The sequence below is a fragment of the Lagopus leucura genome, unplaced genomic scaffold, assembly GCF_019238085.1.
Source record: "Lagopus leucura isolate 7727_CA_CO unplaced genomic scaffold, USGS_WTPT01 Super-Scaffold_100004, whole genome shotgun sequence".
Taxonomy (NCBI): domain Eukaryota; kingdom Metazoa; phylum Chordata; class Aves; order Galliformes; family Phasianidae; genus Lagopus; species Lagopus leucura.
This window is the reverse complement of record NW_024962264.1, coordinates 39,380,542-39,408,157: the sequence shown is the minus strand read 5'-3', so window position 1 is coordinate 39,408,157 and position 27,616 is coordinate 39,380,542. Positions and strand designations below refer to the sequence as shown.

General features: G+C 37.2%; 1 protein-coding gene and 2 long non-coding RNA genes across 12 annotated transcripts in view; 2 read left to right on the top strand and 1 right to left on the bottom strand.

Moving 5' to 3' along the window:
* The window catches only part of RAP1GDS1 (Rap1 GTPase-GDP dissociation stimulator 1), an 86,364-nt gene that overhangs the window by 2,329 nt on the left and 56,419 nt on the right, over positions 1-27,616 (bottom strand). For 5 of the 6 annotated variants that reach the window (XM_042870577.1, XM_042870574.1, XM_042870575.1 and 2 more), the window contains 10 exons: positions 23,154-23,300; positions 15,422-15,550; positions 12,842-12,967; positions 9,565-9,708; positions 9,171-9,302; positions 8,641-8,775; positions 7,106-7,231; positions 5,992-6,131; positions 2,822-2,948; positions 1,200-1,328 (listed from right to left, as the gene is read on the bottom strand). In XM_042870577.1, the coding sequence (XP_042726511.1) occupies positions 1,200-1,328; positions 2,822-2,948; positions 5,992-6,131; positions 7,106-7,231; positions 8,641-8,775; positions 9,171-9,302; positions 9,565-9,708; positions 12,842-12,967; positions 15,422-15,550; positions 23,154-23,300 (1,335 nt within the window). The remainder of the gene's footprint in view (positions 1-1,199; positions 1,329-2,821; positions 2,949-5,991; positions 6,132-7,105; positions 7,232-8,640; positions 8,776-9,170; positions 9,303-9,564; positions 9,709-12,841; positions 12,968-15,421; positions 15,551-23,153; positions 23,301-27,616) is intronic. The other variant, XM_042870578.1, reaches the window with a different exon arrangement.
* LOC122179644 lies at positions 485-21,699 on the top strand. Of its 2 annotated transcripts, XR_006178781.1 has the most exons (7): positions 485-613; positions 5,806-5,945; positions 7,899-7,987; positions 15,693-15,788; positions 16,914-17,013; positions 17,249-17,439; positions 21,083-21,699. It is a non-coding gene; the product is annotated as an uncharacterized LOC122179644 (long non-coding RNA). The 2 variants fall into 2 exon arrangements; XR_006178782.1 differs by lacking the exons at positions 485-613; positions 5,806-5,945; positions 7,899-7,987 and adding an exon at positions 12,343-12,396.
* The window catches only part of LOC122179643, a 57,962-nt gene continuing 54,939 nt past the window's right edge, over positions 24,594-27,616 (top strand). For all 4 annotated transcript variants that reach the window (XR_006178780.1, XR_006178778.1, XR_006178777.1 and 1 more), the window contains exons 1-2: positions 24,594-24,856; positions 27,265-27,378. This is a non-coding gene — a long non-coding RNA (uncharacterized LOC122179643). The remainder of the gene's footprint in view (positions 24,857-27,264; positions 27,379-27,616) is intronic.

Here is a 27,616-nt window from a genome sequence, read left to right as displayed (position 1 = left end):
GGTAAACAAAACTTAATACCAGAGTTGCTCAGTTGTTGCTATTATATACTGGCTATTTTTACACGGGTCTATTCATGAGGAAGCAGGGCTGAACATTGGGGCAGCTCTGACGACTTCACAGCTGTGCATTGCAATAATGTGCTGTCTGCTCCCTGGGAGAATGCCAAGATGCCTAATGTCTAGGCAATGCTTACAGTGTGGTGGCGACCGATCTCTGCCACTTGGATAACCCTGGAAAAATAAGGGAAGACTGCTCCCTTATTCTGGTGGAATAGGGAGACAGTTATTTGACTTTAAATAATGCTGTCAATCAATCTTGCAGGTAACAGGACTTGGAGAAGTGAAAGTGCAAGCGTCAGGCAGAATTTCTGAGGGTGATTATTTTTGTTGTCAGTGCACACAACAATGTCACAGTGAGTAAAAGAAATGTAGCCACCTCTTGAATCCTTATTTGAAGATCAAATTTCCTTGTTTTATCCTGCTCCATTCCCTGTATCGTCATGTCCGGCAGTTGCATGTGTTGGAGCACCTCCTGTTCATCATCCAAAACCACCACAAACAGTTGTGCCTGGAGCATGCTCAGGTTGCCAAGGGAAGAACCCTTCCTAGCAAGGTGAGTGAGGATCCCTCCTCACAGGGAGGGATGTAGTCGCAGGACTACATCTATGTGTTGTACTAAGTTCTTGTTTGTATGTGTCCCTGCAAGTATTTCTTGTCTTTTTGAACTTCCTGCAATTCTTGTAGGAATTTAAGGTCAAGAGGTACCTTGCAAATTTCTCTTCCACCTAATTTTAACTTGAGTAAGTTAAAGAAAAACAACAAAGCAACCATTGTATGTCAGTTACATGGAATTTACAGTTAAAGGTGAAAATTAACTTATCTGCATGCTTGTACAGAGAGACCAATACTGTACAGTTTAAAACATCTTTCATTTTTTTCCTGTCAAATTTCCAGATAGCTCAAATTTCTGGGATCAACCTGCATCCTGCAAAAGCTGGAATCTGATTTCTGTAGTTAATATCCAAAACAGTTAACAGCTTCTTTTTCTTGACCCTATAAAGAGTCACAGTAAATTGAGCCACTCTGTGCACATTCATAGTGAACAGGGAACCAGTGTATTTGCACATGCCCTATGTTTATTCTACAGAAAGATTAATTATATAAATGTTTTAGGAAAGCAGTCCCTCTCAAATACTCACCAGATCCTATAAGGGCACAGACCAGCACCATGGAGTTGTATTTTATTTCTGGAGCGCTCCTGTCATCTGATAGCAGTCTGTATAGAATCTGAACAAGCTGAGCATTTTCAAGATCCTTTTCAGCAGTGACTGAAATACAAGTGAAAGCTGTGAAACTGGAATTGGTGCTTCGTTTGGTACTTTTGTGTTTTATCCTTCTATGGAAGCATGGATCTTTCATTGTAGTGAAACTGGTGCTGTGGTAGAACATGTTAGATGGCATGGTGATAGGAATCACAGCTCTTGCTATAAAAACGCAAAATAACCTAACTGCTTGAAAAGACAATCACTATGTTCAGTGATAAAATCCAATTTTAAATATGCAGGAGCTAATGGAAAATGTGCCTGGCTTTCTAGCTACTTAAGTCAACACTTGCAACATTTAAACATGGAAGACTTCTACTGCCTGAATTTCCCTTTAGAAAGTTTGTCTGAGTTCAATACAGACAGTGAAATTCTTGACTCCGTGGTAGGAAAACTCAAGGCCTGTTAGAACTGTGAAAGGCTTTGCAAGATCAGAGTATGATTTTTTTCCTTTGTAGTTTTCTAAGAAACATACTGAATTCAGGCTTGAAACCTTTACATGTCTGCAGGGTTAGAAGACTCATGTGAATTTATCATTTCCTTTCTGTCAAAAACTCTGATGCGTTATTGGCAGTGATTTGGAAGTTGAATGTAGCATTCTGTGGGTACACAATGACAAGAGATGAAATCAAGAACAAAAGTATGCAATACTTGTTTAGTTCACGATATTAATTAATACGCAAACAAACAGGACAAAGCCCCCACGGGGCATTTACCCTTCTTTGTTTGGTAATCTGAGTTAGGGGAGATTTAAGTTACTTGTTAGGAGGCAATTCTTTACTCAGAGGGCAGTGAGGCACTGGGACAGGTTGCCCAGAGAAGTTATGGATTCCAACATCCCTGGAGATGTTCAAAGCCAAGGTGGATGGGATCCTGGGCAGCGTGATCTAGTGGTTGGCAGCCTTGCCCATGGCGGGAGGGTGTGGAAGTGGTTATCTTTAAGGTACCTTCCAACCTATGTCATTCTATGAAGTTGAGGCATGTAATCATCTCTGCTTTCATATCGCAACTTTAGCATCTATTTCTGTGGAATTTAATAGTAGCAATAGACATATTTTGGGGCCTCATCTACCTCTATATGTATTCTTTAGCTCCCACTGATTAGGTAAGTGAAAGCTTTACTTTGATAAGCCCTTTCAAGAGGGGATTGATCATTTCAGTGTACACAGGCCTCAGTCACATAGTTTCCACTCTAAATTACAATTTTATTAACTATTAGATTTTATCTGAAATCTCATGGAGGTTGTTCTAGAATCTGTGATCACCTATCAGAATGGAGAAGTAGATATAGTATAACCAGTAAACTTGAATTTTCTGCATAAACTTATTTCTTGCCTATTTCTTTGCATGAATTGCCATGTATTTCCATGCAACGAAAAAGGAGATGGAAGCAGCAGCCTGTTCTACGTTGTAAAATAAACTCACAGGACTCTCCCTGTAGGGTTTCTTTTGAGCACAGGCTCAGAAGAACACAGGCAGTTAGCTAATGGGATACTCACCTAACTCTAAAGCTGCTATTAGTGCCAGTGCAACGAGAGCTTCATTTTGCATTATTACATGTTCGCTGGTTGCCATGGTTACTAAATGCTTGATGCCACCGCTCTGTACAATCGTCCTAATTACATCCTAAAATAAATGGCATAGTAATGAAAAAATTCTGCATTACATACAAACAACGTTTAAACATTTTAAACATTACATATTGCATTTAAACAAAGTTATCGTGGTAAGGATACTCATTGCTTATATGCACATTTAATCGCATTACATGTAAATGTATGTGCATGTGAGCCTACAAATAATCTGCTGTTAACACTGCAATTATAATATAGAACTTATTAAACCAAGCCAGTCAACCAATTTAAGAGACATATTGCTCTTTTCCAAGTTACCACCTATAACTTCAGTTCTTATGGCAGATGGCCAGTTGCCTAACAGTGAATACCCTTTGCGGTGTTTTCACTTAGCTGGTGTTCAAAGATCACTAATTTTTCCTTTTATGTTGTCATGTTCAAGGCAGCTTATCAAACCCACCCAAAAAATTCTGTAATTGAAATAAGGAAATATAAGAATACAGTTTAATAATGTTGGCATCCAGATGTCTTCATCTCTCCATGGATTTTTAGTTTCTTCGAGAAGTTCAGAGAGGTGAGATCACAAATATATCTGCTACTTAATAGAAATTGTGTACTACAATTTAGAATTAGGTAGGAATATGAATAACATTCTCTTGAAATATTGTAAATTTATGCTTCAAATATGAAGCAGGTTAGGAAAGGACAGTTACGAGATACTGATGAGTCGGTTTTTGTTCTAAAGCCAGCAATTAAAATGGACTGTTGACTAAGATCTAGGAAATAAAAATGCTGGGTGGGTTAAGTGACTTTAAACAGTTCAAATATATGCAAACAGGATTCTCTTTTCAAGTTCAAAATTTGATCTGCATTACATATGTAATGAAGAGTGAATAAAAATCTCTGGTGTATGCATTTTGATTACCTGTATGCTATCATTAAAAAGCTAGTTTGCACATAAAGCAAATTTTCATCATTATGTGCACAAAAAATACTTGAAAATGGTTTGCTTGGAAGTTGGATAACTTTGCATGCCAAGGGACAACTGTCCAAGGAAATGTGGTTTGCCTTTTTAATTTATTTTTTATTTGTTTTGTGGATGCAAAGATTTGAAGCAGTAGTTGTTTCTTGAAATAAGAATCCAATTTAAATTTATAAGCTTGTTGAATTTCCATTTAAAGCACATGTCTCTTTGCAATTCCAACCACAAGCCCAGCTCATTAACTGATACGTGTGTTTAGAATAATTTGTTTCAGTGCTTGCATAGACTGTGTGGTGACATTCTTTGTGCAAGGAAAAAGACACAATATGATCACAACCTTGAAAACTGAAATACTTATAGATGATCACATTGAAGATACTTGAAGATCCTTGTGGCGCAAGTCACAGCCTAATGACTCAAGAATTTGTCAGTCAGAAAAAACATTTTAAATTGTGTCATGTCTGCAAGTATGTAAGTATTTCTGTATTTTTACTTACTTGCATGGATAGTTTTTCTCACTTGTGATTTTTCTGGTGGAAACTCTTTAGTGGCTTTGAGTCTTGTTGGAGTACTCTGGGAGCTGCTAATTACTCTTTGACTTTGTGGGGAATTTTGGCTATCTGCCTTGACATCCAAATTTTAATAACTGTAGTTGAGTATTGCCTTCAAAATGGCAGTGCCAAGCAGGTAAGAGGTGCTATGTCAGATAAGTCAGGTTTGGGTACTCCTGCAACTTAACAAAGGGAGTATGTACTTGTGAGTTAGAAAGAAGTTCCTAAACCACTGCTGCCTTTCTCAATATTAGCCCAAGTACTATTAAATAAAAAATGATTTCAAATCTAATGTGTGCTATGGAACCAGTTATGTCCACAGTCCAAGCCTAGAGGGCAGTAAATGCATTAAAAAAAACCCCAACCACCTTCTTAGCTGTTTTATTCTACCAAAGAAGTTTCTCCTGTAAATACCTAAACCACGAAGAAATTCAACTGTGATAATTCCGTTAAGTGCCATCTTAATATCTATTTCAAGCCATTAATAGTGTCTCTGCATTTAGGATTAAATTCTGTTTTCTTGTAGGAGTATTAATAACTTGCATCTGTGCATTCTTACACCATCTACGAGGGGAAGGTATAGAACTTGGGGTGGGAAAACTGGACATAAAATGGAGAGTGAGCTTTAAAAAGATACAGTAGTCTAGAAATCAGTGGAAGTGTTTGTCTCTGTAAGTCCTATTGATTTGTTCTTGTAGAGACATTGCAGATTGTTTTTCACTTTGCAAACACCATGGACAAATGAAGAAGTCACTATTGGTCTGAGTTCTCCACATCACGCTGCTTACTTTTAAGCTCAGTCACGATGCAACCTGGGTTTGTATCACCAAACTCAGCCAACGAAGTCAGAGCGTGGAGTAGATTGGTTCTAGGGGAGGTGCATGTGCTCCTTCTAGGGCTCTGTTTCATCTAATGTTCCCCCTGAGCAAGGACTGAAGACTTGGATGTGCTTGGATCTTATAACTTAAGACCTTTTATGTATAAATTGATACACAGGTAATGGGTCAGACAAAACTCATTGGTCACAGTTTCTCTTAATGTCATACCTTGTACCATGTACAGGCAAGCTTCTGATAGAATTCAGAGAAGAGGATCATTTCTAATGGTCCATTAAAATCTTAAAACTCTGAAATACCATGTGAAAAGAGCAGAGGGACAGCCTATATCTGGATCTCAGTAATTTGATACATATCTATATAGCAACATCATCATAACTGAATGCAATGACTCTTCATAAGTTATCATTAAGTAGAAAATACGGCACGCTGAATTTCTGCTGGATATAGAGCAAATTCTAACAGGTTGAGACTTAGCTGTATGCACTCTAACTGTGTTCCTTGACTGGCTTCTGTATTTTTTAACCCACATACTTCCAGTGAGTGTTTAAACCTGGTGCTTCAGTCGAACTGGCAGGTCCTGGAGGCTGAGAGGATATGAAATAGGAAATCAACCAACCTAACTCTCAACAAGACTTAGATACCAGAGGCTTTGGCTGCCAACAGCATGAAGTGCAGAGGTAACTCTTTGTTCTTGCAAGCTGAACTTTTTCACCACTAACTTACTTTAGATTTGCTGTGTCGTATAAGTGCAGAAAGTAGTCTGTTTGATTCTCCCATCACACCTGCGTGATCCTTTGCTTCACACCACTCCACCAATCGTTCCACCAGTTTTGCATTTTTTCCCAGTTGTTCAGCTGCTTCTGCTACATATTTCCGGAGCCAACAACACAACAGAGAAGTTGTCATTTTTTAAGCAAGTGCTAGAAAAATAAGCTGAAAGTTACTTACTAGAAGGAGTTTGAGTAGAAATTTGCCAGCTTGTACTGTGTGAAAAATCTAGGTTGCATGGAAGCAATTAAAGCCAGTAAAAATGGAGACAAATATCAGAAATACTCAGACCCAGTTCCCAACTTTTTGTTTGAACTTTATGCACTGACTAACAGCAAAGAAAATACAGGTAATGTCCCAATCCCAGTTGAACTAGTTAAAAAATTTAAAGCACCACTGTCATCAATTAAATCTTGTAGATGATAGGTTGCATAAGTTTCTTCAATGAATTTCTACTCATAGAAGTTATATTACCACAGCTAATAGCTGTGGTAAACTACAATATTCTGAGCTTCCTTTTTATGTCCTTTTTTTTCCCCAGGAATCTGCTGCACAAGGTTGAAAACATTTTGGTGATTTATTTCATTAATAACTTAACAGACATTGATTTCAAAAATACACGTTCTAGGTACAGAATAAGCTGCAGAACTGAAAGGTGTTTGGTCATTTTGAAATTGCAATTTATCATTGAGCAAGTGCATTAGTATGTTCCAAGAAGCTCAGTACAGCTAGAAAATGCACCAAGTGAACAGCAAAACTGGAGTGGTAGCTTACAACTCCCACACCTCAGTGCATTCTCACATTGTGACAGTGTAGGAGCGGTTTGAAATAAGAAAGTAAATAAGCATTTGACATCTATTCTGAGGGTCCCTGGTAGTCAGTTTGGGAGTTCTGGGTGGAAAAAAATCAACCCACATTTTTCTCTGCCTTTGTAGATGTATTTATTCCAAAACTTGAGGAATAAAATTAAACAAACAAAAACCCAATGCTTTTCTTGTGTAAGTTTTAGCAGTATATCACAGACTGAACCTAAGTGAATCACTTAACATAGAGAACAGTTTATTTTTACCTTGTGCATCTATTAACATTCGTAATGTTCCCAGCAGCTTGAACTGAACAGGGGGCATCTCCGATCTGAGAAATTTCAATACTGCTTCTGCAACACCAGCTGATAGCATCTTAGCCTTATTTACAACTGCATGAATAAAGAACAGGAATGATCTCGAGAACATTTTTGGAAGATGCAGTTTATTTCCAAGACAGTGTTGGTGCAGTTTTTCAGACAGTTTGAAAAATAGCTTGTGAACACAGACTTCAGGAACACGAGTGTGTGCTGACAATGCTGTGTTGTACAAAAATGTTGTGGTTGCTGAGACACACGTGCAAAATGAAGTGCCTAATCCCAGCATGCACTTATAACCTCTAGTGTTCACTGTAAATGTGGAAACCAGACTTCCCCACCACAGCTTAGGAAAGGAGTCCTCCACAAAATGAACCAAGCAGAAGCCCAGGCCAGTACTTACCTGCACCCCAAAATATGGGGAAACTTCTCTGAATCCCAACAACACTTTTCTCTTTCATGTAGGGAAGGGAACTAAAGCATCCAATTAGCAGAGTGACCTCTTCCCACTTGTAATATTCGATGCAAGCAACACTGTGGCCTGCCCGAGCTCTCCTTCATCCTTTCCACTAGTCTAAGTTCTCTGCTTCCATGGAGCTCCCTGAAATCTATGTAAGGTGTAAACTTGATCCAATATCATAGTTAAAAAATGTTTATTTTTTTTCAGAGTAGCATTTAACAAGCAGTTCATCACTGTGGCCGTTTACTCCTTACTCATTTTTCTATACTGACGTTCATTAAGTCCTGTGTAGGTCTCTGGCTGACATTCCTGAGCACAGGCTGCAGGGAAGCTTTCGAACTGATGCAAGCTAACAGAATTACCTAAGCAAGGTAAGCAAATGGTGTAGCACAAAAGCTGCATGGGTTTAATATGTATGCACAATCATTTTTAGAAAGTTACTGTTTGTCAAAACTGAAAATAGTAAAATAAGGTTAAATGGATGAAAGAATTATTTTGTGGCTTTGTATTAGAAAGCATACACAAGTACCATAGGTTTGTTTGGGTTTTATGTGCACATACTCTGCCTCTTATGTTTGCATAATCAAAAGTCACAAATGAAGTTATTAAAAATGAAAAAATTAGCATTCAGTCCATTGCCTCCAAACAGTAACTAATAGAACAGACCGGCTATTCTAACAGCTCACCTCCAGCTCTACCTTCTGAATAGGCAAAGCTTTAGGAAGTTAGAGGGGGATGCAGTGTTTCAATATATTCCTCACTGTTGTCTGGTGGGGACCTTGGGCTGTGAAAGAGAACTCAAATGAAATAAAAACAAACAAAAAGCAGCGCTCTGCCTTCCTGAAGCCTTGGCTCCCTGCCCTTTCCTTGGTGGGGGATGAGACTGTGGATTCAAAGTGTCAAAGGATGGCTGATAGATCTGTGATGTACTTAAAAATGCTACTTGCTATCACTGTGCAAAAGCTACAAAGGCGAGAGAGCAGAATTTCTCCTTGGATAGGTAGCAGTGCAAAGGGAGGCTTACCAGGAATAGCCAGGTTTCTGAGCGCGCTCAGAGCTGCATGTTGCACAGTTACGTTTCCATCCTCCACATGTCTGTCTAGCAGATCCATCAGCTTTTGAACTATGCCATTATCCACCATATGGATACAGTTTCCGTCTGTGCAAGATGAGACAAGTCACTTGTGAATGAAAGATTTTGAATGCTTTTTAAGAACAGAAGTTTCAGTTCCCTGCTCCTTTCCAGATGTTGGAGTGCTTGACCACCACTGTCAATGGGATTTGTGATGCTCATGATAAATCTAGAACAGCTGATAGAAGAACTGCAGAAAGCAGAAATTCCCTACACATCTATTACAAATGTGAAATTTTTTAATAATTTTTTAAAAATAGTTGTAATGCTTTTCAGGCTAGTGAAATATGAAATTACTGAAGTTGCTATACAGTTTGCTACCAGCTTTAGCAGAGTGTACACCTTTTCTTTGTATCTGTACAGATGTAGTATGATAGAAGGGCACGGTTAAACACAAATAAGATACTATGGACTATTCTTACCATTTCTGGCAAAATTTGCAATAGCCAGTGCTCCTGCGAGTTGTAGCTGATGGCTGTTGGAAGGAATCCATGAAAGTACTCTCTGGAACACACTGCCTTTTCCTCCTTCAAATAACTTTTGCATGGATTCATCTGGGATAAAAAGCAGACAGTCAGCAAGCCAAAGAAATGTTAGGGAAAATTATTTTCTTTATATTTGTCAAGCTCTACCACCTTTGCTGCAATCAGCCCAGTTCTGAATTCGATGACAAATGAAATCTGACGTAACCTACTAAATGTTAAATGCCAGGTCCTTTAGGTTATTTGAAAATTGTCTAATAAGTAGTAACATTCAGCAGCCAAATGACAGACATGTGTCTGCTGTTGCTTTGCAGAAGTGACACACTGTACTTACCTCCAAGCAGTAACAAAACCATAAGATCAGAAGCTGTTTTAAGCTCTGCAACATCATCCTCTTTGTCACTGTCGACAGTCTTCTGGACAATCTCAAGTAAGCACTCTACCAAGCCTGCTTCAACCAGCTGCAGTTTAATGACATCTGTGAAGTAGCACGTATAGGAGGAGTCAACATTATAATTTAAAATACATCCATTGTACCTACATGCAGGACAGCCAAAACTAGAAGCAATGTCAAGTATTTCACTGACAACTTGTGTAGCTAAAATCACACTTTTTTTTAAAATGTGCATTCTTAGGGTCAACTTCCATCATAATTCAACTAGCAGGTGTGCACCCCCAGCTCTGGACTGCCCTTAGGCCACATTATCCACTATGAAGCAGTGTGGAGCTGCTCTTCTCAAAAATGAGCATATTTCTTTGCAGAAATGATCTGGCATCTTGGTCCTCACACAGCACATTCATACGAGCCATGCTGTGCTTGGGCTCTCCAAAGAATTTGGACTGAGTTGCAGAACAAAGCTAGGAGTGCATCTTCTGTTTTGTGTACAGAAGAGCCACTGACTTCAATGAGCTGTGCAAGTGTAAAATACAGATTTTCTAAAAATGACACTTCAGAGCAAGTAATGACACATTTTTTTCAATTGAGCCAAGACTTCGGTCACTTTTCCAAGGACTTCAGGAGTACAGAAAGGCCAAATCCAGCAGGCTGGGTTGGGAGAGAAATTTGTTGTGACCAAAAAAAAGCTGGAAACTGCTAAAGCAAGCTCATTCCTTAGTTACTAGAAACGAGGCTCAACAGAGAGGTGATGAATGGGTTGTTTAGGTAGCAATATAGGATTTGGAAGCAATAATTTTTATGTCTCTAGAACACAATATTTAATGCTTTTTTTTCCTGTGAGTTTAGAGCTGGATACCTCCTTCTTTATATACATGAATTCCCTTCCTGTTAAGTTAGAATGGCAAATCACCTGATGCTGTGCCACCTCTTTTTATTATGTGAAAGTGATACCATTAGTTTTGCATCCCAACTTCAGAGAGCACAGTCTCGAAGGTCTGCAGAAGTGTAAATAATAGCCGTTTGTATGGACGTTTTCTGCATGAGATGGCGTAAGGAGCTTAGCTCAAGTTAAAATATTTTTAAAGACTAAAGCTGCAACAGTAATTTTTTCATACAATTTACAAGCAACAGTTGGGTGAGGAAAAATGTCCCATCTCTCTGTTGAAGGATGTGCCTGATTCTGTCCATTTACTGCTGTTGCTCAACTTTGTGCCTGAGTGAAATTGTTTCTCCCAGAGCAGCTCTTTTACAGAATGCAAAATATTCAACTGGGATATTTTTAAATAAGCACTTCTGTACTGAGGTACTTAAAAAAACAAACAAACAAAAAAACACCAGCAATCCAGTTATAAGATAACTGGGTGCTGTGACTTGAAGTAGAAGTTGCTACATCTGCGTCCTTAAAAAAGCAAAACAAAAACGCCCGAACAGTAACATCCCTCCACCACCCAAGCAAACAAACAAGACAACCCTCCTCAATTTACTCTGCCAATAGTTCAACTAGATGTTTTTGCATAATGGCTGGTTGTCAGTGATCTATAATCAAAAGCACCTAACAGCACTAGCACAGTGGTCTCATAATCATTTAGGTATGCCTTGGCTTCACAGTGGAAGAGTTCAGTTGAGTACCTCACAGTGCAAGCAGCTGAGTTAGATTCAGCAACAGTAGACCTATCAAAGTTTACTGTGACTGTAAAACAGATAAAAATTAAGCATTTGAAATGAAATATGTTGGTGTCACAGAATGTTAGAGTAATTCTGTGTCAGTCTCCAAGGTTGGAACTTCTTAGAGCTGCTTCTAGTAATTATATAATAAATGAATGTATTTTGGCAAAATGTACCTTTTCAGAACTGAAAAAAGAAATCCTGTTTTACATGTAACTTGCAATAAAAGATAAAGGACCTGCCAAAAATAGACATTATCACATCGTTAAATTGAAGTCAAAATGTGTCTTGATTTATACTGAGAAGAGTAGGATGAAACTTAAATCTTCTGAGTCTACAATTATCTTCTTAGAATTTATTCCATTTCAGCAAGTTCTAATGCTGAGGTGATGAAGATGTATAGAGCCATCAAATACTGTCCTATCTTTCATACCCTGAGCTGCTTTCCAAATCAGCTCCACAGGTTAAATGATGTTTTGCTTTCCCTAAAGGGCAGATATAAGGTTATACAAACCACTGTGAGTCTTTTCAGAGGAATGTGCTGGAGGGGTGGTCCTGCATGTGTCACTGTCATTCACTGCTCAAGCCAGACTATAAACTTCAGTCCCCTGAGGCTGATGATAATATATTTCATCAAACACCAAACTCAGTGTAAATGATTTCCCAATGAAAAGTAAGCAGAGAATGTCCTCTTATATCTGCAATTAACATGTCCCTTGCAAAAAATATTTCCATAGGAAATTAAGCTGTTGGGGGGAGGGGAGTTCTGAGATACCAGTAAATGATGTAGTGACTGATTTATTATGTATATATAATAATATCTATTATTTTTATATAATATTTAATATAATATATAATTCAAATATATAATATTTATATATGTCAGTCACTACATCATTATATATATATATTGTATTATAATATATAATATTATATATTGGTGCTGCAATGGACTATGAATGCTTCAGCCAACGGTTGTGCCTATTTTGTTGCTCCTTAGGACTTACAGTCGTGACAGCCTCTCATGAGCTTTCAGGGGGAAATGGAGCTCTCTGTATTTCACAGAGAAACCTGCTGGCTACTTCAGAGAAGTAACAATCAATAGTAAGCTCCACTGATTTTAAAATGCAGCTTCTAAAGCAAATAGATTGTGCTCACAGGATAAGAATACAATGCTGAAGCGAGAGTAACAGTCCTAGAACAACTCTGATGGGCATCTCTGATATTCAGTGTTCTGTAGATAAATGCTGTAAATTCTTCTATAAGAAAGAAAGAAAATCTGCTTTCAATGTTTCCTCTGCAGGTAGGAGGAAATAAAATATAACATACAGAATGAATCAGAGGTGGAATCAGTATCAGCAATTTGTAGGCCCCTGTCATGTGCTCAGACAGTTAAAATATTCACTTCAGCTGAAACTGTCATCACACAGATCAACCCTGAGGACTGCCAAGCAGGGTTAGTCCCTGAGAGAGACAAACATATCCATTCCATTCCTTTTTTTTTTTTTGAATTACAAATACTGTAAGATAAAAAAGATCAAATGCTCACCGTTTTCTGCTAGGGGAGCCAAAACTTCAAAGATCATCTCTTTTTTATCATGCTCTACTTGCTTCTTGAACAGTTTCACAAGCTCTTCAGCAATGTTTGTGTAGGCAAACTGCTCTTTGCTTGACTCTGCAAAGCAAAAGTTCCATATCAAGTAAACAAACCAAATCAAAAGCTAGATTGATTTTTTTTTTTTCTCTTTTTACCAGGTTTACTCAGTGAGATGACTAATAGTGCACTTCACAGGCAAGAACAATAGACTCGTGTTTGTCACAAAAAGGAAAGAAATAGTCTAATGCTTTAAAGCAGATGTATTGCCTTCAATTGTGAATAAGGCTGTTCAAAAAGATCTATGTACATGATCAAGGCTGTTGGGGCTGTTTCTGCCCAAGAGAATGTAAAGGTAGCTATAGAAACAGTAACGTTACAAAAATAAAGATGGTATTTTATTATCCCCACCTTAAGAAGAAGACTAACAGATCATATACTGTATTTTCCCTAGGAGAGATAAGAGTCATACTAAAAGTTTTAGTGTTTACATGGTCTTGTGACAGTGACCTTTCCTTTAAATTCTGTGCATGGCTGTTGCAAGGCTGTTTCATACTGCACGGATAGCATAACATAGCTTTACAACTAGGCAAGGTGGCCACAAGGAGATTATTCATTGGATTGTGGTTTTTTATGTTGTGGATTCAATAGAAGCATCTGATTCTATTGCCTATATCTGATTCCTTCTAATTGGCAGTTTTACAAGGGATGCAGATGGTGGGAATGGTGTTCTGTCTTCTCCAGTTGCCACCTCCTGAGGGCCATCTGTAATTAAATCTTCCAGCACCTTTGCTAACGCTCTAGTGGATGGTTAGAGATTATTTTAATGTAGAATTGATCAAGGACTGGGAAAAACCATAAACCTAACCTCTTTTGTGCACATCCCGTTGCTGCTTTTTCAATATATATGACTGCACTGCATATTCTAAGTGGATTTTTGACCTTTCTGGTATTTGAAAAGCACCACCACTCTCTCAATGTGGGTTGGTTTTTTTTGTTTCTTTTGTGTTTTTTTTTTTTTTTTTACTTTGACATAGTTTCATATAATGCTTCCCAAGGGATCTCTAGAATGCAGTTGTCACTTTTAAGTGATGAAAGATGACAACCTCACAATAAAATTCCCTGAAGTTACATGGCAAAAATAAAATATTACAGATGTAGTGTGATTGGCTAAGCTATTGCTTAAGGGAGATTTAGGTATTAAAAGCTAAATTAATTTCGTGTCAATCTTAAAGAACAAGCAGCTTTTCACTGTGCGGGAACAGGAAGGGAAGCAGCTGCTTTAAGCTTCTTTCCCATGTTAGTTGTCCAGCTGGCCAGTGCTGACTGTTCCCAAAGAGGAAAAGAAAATGTAGTTTTCAGTATCATATTTAATATCTTTATGTTTTTTGTTGTGTTTTAGTAACAGTAGAATTTCAAGCAAAGATTGTATTACTTTTTTACTGTACAGACAGGATATGTTAGTGCTTGAACAGATCACAATTCTTCAAGACATTTCTTAAGTGCTAATGATGAATCTTTCTGTTGTTTTATTCTATTCTATTCTATTCAAACTTGCCTTCTATGTATAAAGGCATTATGTGTGTGACCAGACTAGATGAGTACATAATATTCTCTCTGGCCTTCAAAACTATGAATGGAGGACAGTTTGAATAATTTCAGGCCTTCAAATAATTCTAACTCACAGATATCTTTTTCATATTCTGAACCACAGGATGTCCTTAGAAATGCAGGATGATAATCCCAGCTGCTATATTATACTCTAGAGTAAATGCTCTATAGAGTATAAATATATAATATAGAGATATAGAGTAAATATATATAGAGTAAATATTACTTTAGAGTTAATAAAGAAATGAATAAATAGGACTAAAATTTGACCAAATAGGTTGGTAAAAGATCAACACCAATGTAAAACAAAATTGATAAAACACAGGCCCTAACAACCTGTTGATTTACACCTTGTTGAATCCCAATAAAAACCTATTGGATCTAAATATCATCACAAACTTCAAATTAAGTGAAGTTGTACACAAACTTGTTAAAAACCACAATCTCTGTCATGGCGTGTACATGCAAGTATGTAGTCTAGGACATGTTAAAACTCAGCACCTAAAAGAATATTGCACAAACAGACTTATGAACTGTGCTTGTTTCAGTTTCACTCAGTGAATTCCATGGGCAAATTTAATTCTGATAGAACTTTGTGGAGCTGCACCAGGATATTTTATATTATTAATAAATAATTCACTATAAATAGCAGTGTTCAGGAAATACTGTTTAGATGATTTAGAATGTGCCTAGTTGCACTGAAGAACGTTAGCATGAAACAGAAAGTATACTAAGTACCCAAATAAATCTGAGTTATTGAAGGAAAAAGAGACAACTATGGATTTCAGAGATAAGAAGCAGAAATTGCTTGCTTTAAATTTTGAATGTACCAGTAGGAATGCACTGAGACAAGACTTCTGTTAATCTTAAGAATGAACTTGAAGAAAACTAGAACTAAGTTTGAGATGAATGTTGCGGACTTACCAAGTTCTGCTAAATTGCCAAAAGCAACAAGGCACATCTCTGTCAGAGCTGCATTTTGGCAATGAATACCCAACAATTTCACTAATGTAGGAATAACACCCATATTGATAAGCTGTGATTGCAGGGTATCTATGTAAAAAGAAAGCACAACGAAGAGTTAGTATTTCTGTCTGTAGTACTGTTATTTACATCAGAACAACATTTTTCACTCAAAGTAACTCCTAGGCTAAGCAGTATTAAAATGGCTGTCTCCTCTACTGTTCTACACTAGGATTTGGTCCAGGCATGGGATATGGACTCAGACTTCCCTTTTCCCCTGGCGATGGGATATATTCCTGTAATTGTTCCCTCCTGCTCTGGTGGTAAGGTAAGTTAATTATGCAGCTACTGGTGGCTCCTAATATAGTTGGGTTTGAGTCTTAGTTGACTGAGACTAGCTGAGTAAAATAAAACAAAACTACGTCAGTGAGAAACTTATTTATCTGAGAGCATGGTTCTATAAACTGTTTTGCCTTAAAGATAAAAACTGGAAAATTAAAAGTAGAATGAATATAAACTGGCACTGAAATAAACATGAGAAGTTTTATAAACATAGGAAGTCACAATGTAGATTATGAGGAGCTTGAGAAAAAAGAAAGTTTAATAAAGACAAAAAATGGAAGGTTTAAGAAAAGTCCTTAGAAGCCATTCTGATAATTTCTTGCATAGGATGATAGTTTATAGTATTTACAAGTAGGAAAGTTATTGCTCCTAGATGTCTGCAAATAGAAAGATGCTTTGATGGTTAGGCAGAAATGTGATTGTTTTAAAGGATTATTTATAACCATATTTTATCTTGAACATTACCTATAACACAGCAAAGAAGAAAAACATTGTTTCACAGTTGATTAGAATGAAGCAGACGTGAACAAACCAGATATTTAGTAGATTTCTTAAGTATCTTTTTTCCTCTATTTCTAGGCACTTCAACTACATTTTAATGTTATACACTCAAAAGACAACGATCCAAAGCCTAGTGAATTCAGCAGAATTCTATTTCTTCATTTAACTTTGGATCAAGCCCTACAGGGGAGGTTTTTTTGTTTTTTTTTTTGTTTTTTTTCCTAAGCAGCTGAAATCAATTAGAAGTTTTATTTCTGTGGAATCAGAGCCACAGAAACTTCAGATTTTTATAGTAAGATAAAAACATCTTATAGCTGAAGTCTAGCAGATTTAGTATCATCTCACGTGCTTGGAAACCTCTTTATCTTCCAGATTCTGCCATGTGTGTTTTGAAATTTTCATTAATAAAAATTACGAAAAGATTCTGGAATGTTTATTTATATTTGGTATAAGACACTCTTTGAATAACAATAAATCTGATATACTAAATAAGTTTATGTTGCAGTTATTACAGGTTATTGGGGATGAACAGGAATTCTTATGTCTTGATGTCTTTAATAAAACTCTATTTTTGACCAGTAACTGAATTTCCCTTTTTTTTTTTTTTTAGGGGGTGGATGTTACCTCTTCCAGAGATTCATAATCTTTAGATAAATATATGAGAACACCATCTGAGACATCAAAGAGCTGTTGAAGTTGTCAAATTTCAGGTAAGTACAGATTGCACTAGCGCATGCATTGAATGCCATTTTACCTCCAGCAGATGTGTGAGTCACTACAACGCCTCCTGTTTCATTCCAAACTGACTGTAAAAAATCTAACTCTGAATCAAAAAACTGAGAGGGGGAACTGGAATGGTTCTGTGGAGAAAATGTTTGTGCAGGAGAACTGAAGTTACTGGTAAATAATCTGTTTTTCTCCTTGATTTTTGATTGTCCCTTGCAGGTGCTTAACAATTGTGAAGGAAAAATGGTAGTCATGGACAGCAGGATAACAAAGACACAAAGGACAAATGCATAGAAAATTATGTGAAAAGAAGTTTCTTCATTACTAGACTATGCTTCTCTCTCTTTGAGTAACCTCTATGGGCTTCATTTAGCAAAGCATTCTGACATCAGAAACATAAACTCTGTACTGTGAGTAGTGTTTTGTTTTGTTTTTTCAACACAATAGATAGAAAAAATCTAAGGGGCAAAAAACAAATGAGGAAGAGGGAAATCATATCCATCCTTAAAAGGAAAAAGGAATCTTAAGAGCCAAATGGAAGGATATAGTTTAAGAGAGCATGGAGCGCATTAGTTTAAAGGACTCCATAATTCCTAAAGAGGAATAAAGGAAAAAGAAAATACACCATCAAGGAATAATTGTACTAGGTCAAAACTCACATATTGTATCTGATTCCATGCCAGCTTTTTTCCCTGGTGGAAGAGTAGCATCTGAGGACTAGCCTACAGTGTAGAAAAGCGTGAACAGGAATTGCCAAAGAGGGAAAATCTGGGCTTAATATTGACGTCTTACCACAGTAAGCAGAAGGATATACTTTTTCCTCACAAAGACACGACAACCTCATGAGTCACAAAGCCACATGGGAGGCAAAACCTGGAATAACTGCATAACCTCAGCCCTTCACTGCACGAAGTGCTAGGGCCTTATTAGAGCAGGAGGCAACCTCAGGGGAAACATGCATCTGTCCTACAAGCAGCTCTCTGATGTAGGGCTGAACCAAAGCTCAAGGCCAGGCAACATCACGTCTCAGGATGAAACAGCATTTCTATCAGCTTCCTAAGCAGAGCTGGATGCATGCTAAACAGGAAGCATGAAAACCTGAATGCCTCTTCAGAATTTGACTTAAAGTCAGAAAAAAAACTCTCTCATTATACTGCTATCAAATATTGCACTGGAAAAATGCCTGTGTTCTCTCGGGGCTGAAAAGCACTGATAGTGATGCTGCACAGATGCATATACAGGTAGATAAAAGGCAATCAATACATGCGCCAGCACAAATAGTTACCTACCTAAAACTTGAATTTCAATGGCTCCGTGTCCTTCGGTGACACACATGGAAACTCCAAAGAGTAAGATCTGAGGAGAATATCCCAAATTGAGAACTTTACTGGGGGCATTTGAATTCAAAATGCTGATTTAGGCTACTGCTTGATGTTGGACAAAATTTCAGAAAACATCCAGTCATCATGTTTCATTACTAAGTGTTTATATCACTAAAGGAAAATCTGTTTTCTACAAATAGGTGGCATAAGTTAATAACCTATAAAAGTAATTATATAGTAAATTATATCACTATCTTAAAAAAAGATGCTTTAGATGCTTTAGGTTTCTTTGCATTTGAAGTATATTTAGATTTTGAAAGCACACTATACAGCAGTGATGAAATGAAACAAAAACTATGGCAAGCATGAAAATTAGCAAAGTTAAGTCTTAGAAGGAAGCATTGCTGAAATATTGCTATTAGACCATAATCATGGAACAGTAAGTCTTCCTTTCATTCTTTTCATTCTTTGTGTATTGACATAGATTCTGCAGACAGTAAACAATGCAAGACAGTCCCCAGTCTTTATTTCAGTCACTGAGATTTTTGTGATAATAGGAAAAGGTTGGCAGATTTATGGCTTAACATCATCACTTTACATTTTAAAAAGGCACTGAATGAAATAGACAACCTTGACAGACTGAATTTTAATATGAAATGAAATGAGAAAGTAGTCTATAAACAGAATTATTTTTTCTCTGTTGTTTCACACATGCATACTGTATTCAGTTGATTTCTGATCTGTAATTTGATGACCTAAGAATCCAATTGACCTAATTCTCAATCACTTCTACATTTCTTTGGGAGTATTTTCATGGTCTGTTTTGCAAATCTTGTGAGACAGTTAGCTACTTTACAGACTAATCCCATTAACTTGTAACTAGTCTTAGCCTACAGGATTATGATAACTGCAGAATAACCATTTGTCACTAACTCTTTTATGTGGCTGTTCGCATATGATTATTAGTTGCTAGTTTTTCACTCTTTATCCAAGCCTGCTTTGCCTCTTGCTGTTAAGCAGATCCATAGCTATACAGAGACTATATGTAACAATATGTCTTCAGAATGGGAGAAGCACAACGCTATGCTGAACGCACAAAGGTGCCAAAACAGCTGTTGCATGTCTTGACAAAGAAAGAACTGTTACAGGCTTTTGCCAAGACTTACTTAACAGAATTACAGCATGAGGAAAACCATTCACAAATGTGTGGCACACTTGTCCCATTCCTAGCCATGCCTGCAACTCTGCCTTTTGAGAATTAATAATGGAAAGCAGGGATGAGAAATTTGCATCTAACTGAAGTCCAGTAGTAAAACAGAATTATGGCAGAGAGGGTTGAGATAATGTATACGGAAGACAAAGGGATGTATCCCATCAAAAAATCCCTGTTTTCTAGCAATACAATTAAAAATCAACACTTTTTATTTTTTTTTTTTTTTTTTTTTTTTTTTAAAGCTTAGAAGTGCAAGAGGTGCCAAAGCCAAGTTTGTTCTGTTAACATTGTAGCACCTAATGAAATGGTAAGCTACTATGGAAGCAAAGGAAAGAAGTGAGAGACATCAGGCAAAAATAATTTTAGAACATGAGCAGATAGCACAAGAACCTTATGAAGAGAATCTGAGTTTTAAAGCTTAGACAACAACATTATGAATGAAGCTACAATTGCAGAACCAGCACAAGGTATAAGAATGCTAGATTAATTTGCTCTGTTTAGGAAAATAAAGTATTACTCATAGCTGCTCTTTAGTTGCCATTTTTGTAAAATTCATGTGTGGTAAACGCCCTATGCTAATTAAAAAATGTGAAGCACTTAAGAATGAATCTTTAATGTCAAAAAAAATAAGGTAGCTAATTGCTATTAAAAATAGTGCAGTCGCTATTGTAAAAAGAAGGCAATTAGTATACTGTGAACAGTGAGATGTTTAGAATCAAATAAACAATTTATATGCTCCTTGCTCATAAATTGCTAAGGATTGGAAAATATTAGGGTGTTCACAGATAATTACATGCAGCTAAACCAAATGCACTGTAATCATCCTTATCTGGATAGCTAGTGCAACTTCAGAGAGCGTGAGTCATTAGAGGAGGTAAGGAAATCTTCAAAGTCCCCACCTGTAACTTGGTAACATCGCATGCTGAGCAGGAAAAGATTACAGAAACAGTAAAAACAGAAAGTGCTGTTTCAAAGACTGAAACACTTCTCTTCTCACGCTTCCAATTTTTTTTTTTTTGTCCAATTTGTTTCCATAACTACGAGTACAGCAATCTAAGACCCTAGGACACAATCCCATATTCTCATTCTACAGTACCATTAGTGCAGTGTTTGTCTTCTTTGGAAGTAACACAGGATTGAGCTTTTGCAAGTAAATTGTGAAAACAGCACCAGCTAATCTGTGAGTACAATTCCCTGTCAGGGCAACCTGAGTTTTTCATCTTTAACAAATCAGTGAAAAATTGCACTTACTCAGCATATTATCCAACTGATGCTGCAGTACATGGAAGTAAGTGGTTTTCTTGGGCTCCTATTTGACATTTGTCTTGAAAATTTAGCATGGTTGGCAGATAGTATTTTTATAGCAGTTCACAACAGTTGTGCAGCTGTATTTGTGGCTCCTAAAACAAATCTGGAAAGCAGGCCAACCACCTGTCTCTCCATACACATACTGCACATACAGTCACTGAGTTTTCTTCCTAAAATTCTATTTACAATTATTTTTTTTTTCCTTGGCAGATTATTCAGGGTTGATTTTAGTGTTTGCCACAGCTCGGGGGCAGATTCACTGATTACAGTGGAGCTACAGAACATGAGTCTTACATGACATAGCAATGGGTCCCTATGGAAAGCCCTTACAGAGACACCAGGTATGTGGGGTGAAGGTGAGGGTTGGTAAGCCTCCAGCATTCCTCCTTGATGTGGTGTTAGCACAGAGTGGAGATCTGCACCCAGATCTAGGAGCTGGGAGTATTTCATGTTTCTGACCCGCTTCAGTGGCTCCTCTGACCGTTGCATCAGTTTGTTAGTTGATGTCAAATGAAAGATGTCTTTTAGCAGAGCAGAGAACAGCTAGTGAATCCTCCTAGTTGTCACTGAACTACACAACTGCTTTATAGATTCCATGAGAATAAGCCAGCTTACTAGATGGGATGAGTCATTCACTCCATCTTTAAAACAGTCAAACTGTTGTTGCAGAGATTTGTCTCCTAACTAGTTCACCTATGGAAGACTTGCTAAGAACTTGGGTCTCTGAAGCAAAACTGTTGCAGTATCTCTGCACAGCACTTTGGAACTGGTCTGTCTTGAACTACAAAATATAATGGAAGCTTGCTAGTCTTAATGCAGAGAATCATGGAAGCTCATAGCTTTACATGGAAGCTTTTTCTTATGAAAATATATTTGCTCTACGTGTTTAAACAAATAAAGAAAATAATGGAGTTAACACTATAAAATTTGGAGACACACAGACATCAAGAAAAACAGTTCCTGAAGACTATGAAATAAAGGAGCTAGACAGTTGTTATTTGCTGAATAAGGCAGAAGTACTATAAAGAAGTATTCTTCAATATTACTAGGAAAAGAGGATAGAAAAATAATGCAAGAACAAGAGAAAGACATGAGACACATACAACGATGGCATTTGGAGGTGGAAAGATCTGAGATAAGATAAGAGCTGAGAGATCTGGAGAGATGGTGCAGAAAATGTGTGAGAAAAAAACTATACCAGAAGAGATGATAAAGTAGATTAAAAACTTTTGCAATAAAGGTCAAAAAATTAAGCCTAAGGACCTTCCTGAAAAGCAGAAGAGTTGGGGACACAGGTTTGGGAAGTGAGTCACAGGAAGTGCTAAGTTACAATGGTAAAGAAACAGGGAATTGCTAATAAAGAAGCTATTTTTTTCATCAGACAAAGCACTACAAATCAGGAGATGAGCATGATTGAAGAAACAGTGTGATTAGCTATCTACATTTGCAATCCGTGCCATTACAAGTCAGGAGAACAGCCTCTATTTAGCTTTCCTCACTTCTCCCCATTTTCTTAAAAATTCCCATTTAGAAAAACTCGGAAGTGAGTGATTGCTACAAAATTTGCCTTGGCATTATTACCACACTTGCATGCAGAAGCAAACTAGGTACTAAAATACCAGGACGTTTGTACAGCTAATGTTGAACACTGCTTTCCATGCCTCAGTGGTCTAGGATTTTTAACTTTAGCTACTATCTTGTTTTGTTGTCCCAGCCCTAAACACTTCCACTTAGTGTGAAGGCACAGACTGGCAGGCACAGATTAGTGCTGGATATACACATAAATTATTCCCCATATGTAACACAGGTAACGTGGTTTTGCATACATTTCTCAAGGCGAAAATGGTTAAGAAAAACCTGTATATTTAATCCAGATTATCAACAAAACAATACTGTGTGCCTGAGAAAAACCAATATTATAGTGCCATTTGATATTAAATGAAAAAGAGGATGCAACGTAGCCTAGTTTACTTCTGCAAATCTGTTTCTTCCTCAGGTGTATGATGCATCTATATGTATTGCTTTTAGATACAAGTAAATTCCAGATGGTGATTTTAAAACTTTATACTATTAGGAATTGCCTCAGGAAGACATCAAGTATTTCTTGGAATCTAATTGTACTGAAACAGAAAATTGCATATGTAAATCGAGGTGGTTATCTTTTAAAATAATTTAATTTCTACAACATAAACCTACAGTTGGCTTTAATGTTTATCTTTTTTCGGTTTTGGATGGGGTTGTTCTCCTGGTAGACATAAAGCAAGTTTTTCGTGTTGTTTACCATTCTCATTGCTATAGTTCATCAGCATGCCACAAAAGACAGTCAAGAGCTTCTCACTGGCTGGATCTGTTTTACTGCACAGCGACCTTATAAGGTCTACTACAATATGTGCACCACCTGCATGGTCAACTGCGTTCCTGCCCTCATCTGTAAAACAAAGAGTTACATTAAAAATAAATGAAACCAAAACCCACCACAGAACCCCGAACATCACAGTAATCATACAAAGCCAACTTTTTAAACAGTGAAGTCATCTCTTCAGTGTTGTCAAATTCCTCTATAAAGACTCTTGAAGGCCAGCTTTTAGTGCAACAGAGCTGGGAAAGTGAGAACACCTACAACAAAATGGATTAACCACTTGGCGCTAATACCTTTGTACAGATGTTTAGTTTGATGCAGAGGCCCTGAAGCTGAAAAATAATATTCAGATGATGCATTGGATTTTGCCAGAGGAAGGTTCTGAGCATTTACAAAATAAAGTGCACGTATCCTGAAGGCTTTGTGGACAAGCCAAGTGACTCCTACTGCTATGTGGATTGAGAAATTGAAATAAAGAACAACCTGCTCCCTTGAGCAAGGGGATATGGGAAAAAAAATGGAAAAGCAAATCAGAGGTACCAACTCCCAGTAACCAACTCACTGGCACACAGCGTGTTCTTCATATTTCCATACCTGGAATTTAATACCACTATCAGATTGTTTTTGTATGGCTGAAAGAAAATTCATTCTCATCTGCAATATACTACAGTGTTCTGAAGTTTCATAAATAACACACCATAGTCTTTGTATGGAACTCTCTGTATAACAAATCCAATTTGATGTATCAGTGTATGAATAAAAGAAAAATTGTCCTTTATTACAGTAACCAACTATACTGCTTCCTTTCTCAGCAGGCAGTAGACAACAATCAATAACCTTAATTGCATGGCTACTAAAAGCAGAGATTTCCTAGTGAGTTACAATCGGAATCAACTGGAAAATCTGGATGAAAACTTACACTGCTCCTCAGTCCTCTATTTCTTAATGGTCCAACAGCAGATCTCATCTTTCCTTTGCTATTCTTAACATCACTCTTCTATCCCCATAATGGAGATGCTTGGAGGTTTAGCTATCAAGTTTTCCCAATTCTGCAACATGTGCAGCACAAATACCAAGGTGGTTCTCATTTATAATATGATCTTCCACTAAAAATTGGTCCAGAGCTCTTCAAAAAGTTTCTAAATCTTCCAGTTGTTGTTAATAGTATTTAAAAGGGGCGTATTGCATTAGAATGTAAGGGGTATAAGAGGAACAGTGTATTAATTTTACAGAAAAATATATAATTAATATATATCTAAATAAAGGGTTATAACTATAGTTTTATATATATGAATACTCTCTGTATATAGTATACAGTATAGCATCTATATATAGCTATATATATATGAACTCTTCTATAGTTATAACCATTTGTATGTATAAAGGAGGGTATATATATATATTTATGTATAGATATATAGATATAGGGACTTCAGATGATGTACTGAGTGGAGCTGGAGTGGGAAGAGAAATTCTTAGTGGATCTAAACTGTTTAGTTTATTACCACACTAGTAAGTGTTTTGCAGAGTATCCATGAAATTGGACACGGAGCAGAGGAAAAAAGTCGTTGACTGTTTCCATTCCTGACCTGATCAGGATGCTAAGGAACCGTGATTCGCTCCAGGTATGTATAGTTCATTTTGAAAAATTAGAAACTAGAATCTGTTTAAAGTCAAATCTGTTTAAATTCAAGATAATAAGGTCTGTCAAGGATGGTGTATGAAAAATGGAGAAATACAAAAGCAGTAAACCTCTCATGTCCCTGATGCATTGACAGATGTGGGCGTAATGCTGAAATGAAATACAATTCTACATCATAATATAGTATGGCAGCGTAGTTATTCAAATTAGGTGCTTATGTTTATCAAATTAGCAGAGGAAAAAAAAAAACTTTAAAAATATTCCAGCATACTGTTTTATGTATCTTCTGGAATTTTTTTGATTGCAGATTTAATATATGATTTCGTATATGACTCACCTTTTTTGTGAGTCAAAACTGGTGTGCAGAACAGAATTGAATTGCTGATTCTGCATCAAATAGACTGACTGTGGTTACTATATTCAAGTTACTATAATACAATTAAAACCATCAAAGTAAAACCATGATAAAATTGAGCTTGTGATAAAAATCAGCTGTCAAACTAGTTACGTGTCTTGGTATGGAACTGCACGTAAAATACTTTGGCAAAGGGATAGTCTGGTGAGTTTAGATGCAAAAATTAAGAAAAAAAGGGGAAAAAAGAAAAAGACCATAAACCAACAAAAAAACAGTTATAAGCCAAGTTCCTTACCTGGATAGAATTTGACATAACTCCACTGAAAGTTATCGTCTGATTATACCTTAGAACAAATGAAGATCTGAACATCCTTCTAGTTCTGTTTTCTCTCTGGTTTGTCAGAGAAGCTATATATCAAAACCAGCTATATCTATATCTTTCAGTACATGGTAGTCTCTCACTTCAATGTATGATACATTTTTTTTTATCCTCACCATGTTTTTATTATGTAGATAGATAATCAGCTTTCATGGTACCAACAGCAAAACTAAGGCAGAAAGACATAGCAACAAATCTCACTCTGAGAAATAAGATATATATAGCATGCTCAAAATGTATGGTAAAATGAACTGCAGGATCACCTCCCCAGGTAGGTGGCTGGATCTAAGTGCCAGCTTTGGTAGACTGAAGTAGAAAATGTGCCTTAATTGAGTTTGTTGCTGTATCTCTTTTGTTGCTGAATCTCTTTCCCATGCTAGGCTCATCTTGTATAGCTGCTTTTCTGCCCAAAGCAGCTTGGTGAAGAGCAGACCTGCGCTGGTGCTATAATTACAAACTCCTGGTGCTGCCTCCTTATGCCTCAGAGGTTTAACGCAGCTCATTAGTGGAGGGCCACAAAGAACTCCATACCAGGTGTAGGAGGAAAACTCAGAAGGTCCTGACTACTCACTCCAAGCTCAGGCTATGACAGTCAGTTGCATCCCCAAGCAAAAAGCGTATTTCTGACTCAGAGTACTCCATGTGCTTATGTGGCCTCACTTCTTCCTGCTTTGTCTCTCAGAAACAGATTTTGCACACAAGAATACCAAACTCCAAATCATTTACAGTCAAAACAAGACCACAGCATGCTGCTGTGTCTTGTTCTCAGTCCAACTATTACCTTGTAGTTCAGCAGCTCTATGAACTCCCACTCTCAAAATGCTTCCAGCCTCCCAGAAGCAGTGTTCAAGTTTATTCCTGTGACCTTTTTAAATAAACATTTGCTGTTCCTATGAGACCAACGTTTGAACAGTTTAATGAGCATTCACAGCTCTACTTTAAAATGTTTCAGTAGAGCTCACAAAGGGCAATGATGTTGCATTATTACTTTTTTTTAGTAAACATGATACTGTTCAAAGATGCCAAAATGACAACAGCCCAAGAGAGCAGAGAGATGGTTTTCTTCCTACAATGAAATGTATAGTGAGATTTATTATAGAACAAGTCGCTATTTCCCCAATGTCCTTTAGTCCAACACAACTATCTCTAAGAATGACTAGAGTCTCTTTTTCTATCCTTAATTACTCTCAGGGGTTTTATGCAGAACTGGGTTTTAATATGGACTATCAAATTACTGCGATGGCTCTCATGCCTCCTATGCAGACATCTGTCAAATTTCATTGTGGCCCTCTCTTATAGGATGTCAGGGGTGCACCAGCCAAAGAGCAAAATTTTTGTAGTTCCTGACTAGAAGATCTTTAAAACTCAGGGGAAGGTGCCTTGTATACTTGTTCTCCTTGAATGCTGTCTTGGAAGATGCAGCAAGCCAATGCAAAACCTCTCTATGGCAGCTCTTTATTTCTTAAAGGGCTCTCAACTTCTCTTCATTGAGGATTGGTTTCTTCAGGACCCATGCTTGGCTCTCCTCCAGGCTGGGATTATTTATCAGAGGGGTTGTCATATACATTAGAACCTATAGTTTTTCAGCCTTCATTTACTGAAAAAACTGGTGCAAACATTTCTCCCATCTGATCAAATCTTTGCTTTCATACTGCAGAGTACCTTCTATGTCTGCCCTCTGTTCATGTGATTTGTCTGCTCTTCATTCAGTGATATGTAACGCAGAAAGTTTTTCCTCCAACCATGGAAGACCTTCAGGAAAAATATAAAGGTACTGCCATACAGCTGGAGTGTGACCAATATCCACAAGTAGAATAACATCTTATGATAGATAATACAGAAATTATTTTCTATGCACTTAATATGTTCTCAGGTGTCTGACAGAGCTGCAGAAATTCAGATGCAGTCTGTCAGTTTTGCATTCTTTGTGGCCAAAATATTGCTTAGGCTGAACCAGGGTTTTATGGAGAACGTTATTTTAATATAAGATGAATTTGCAGTAGTCCTAG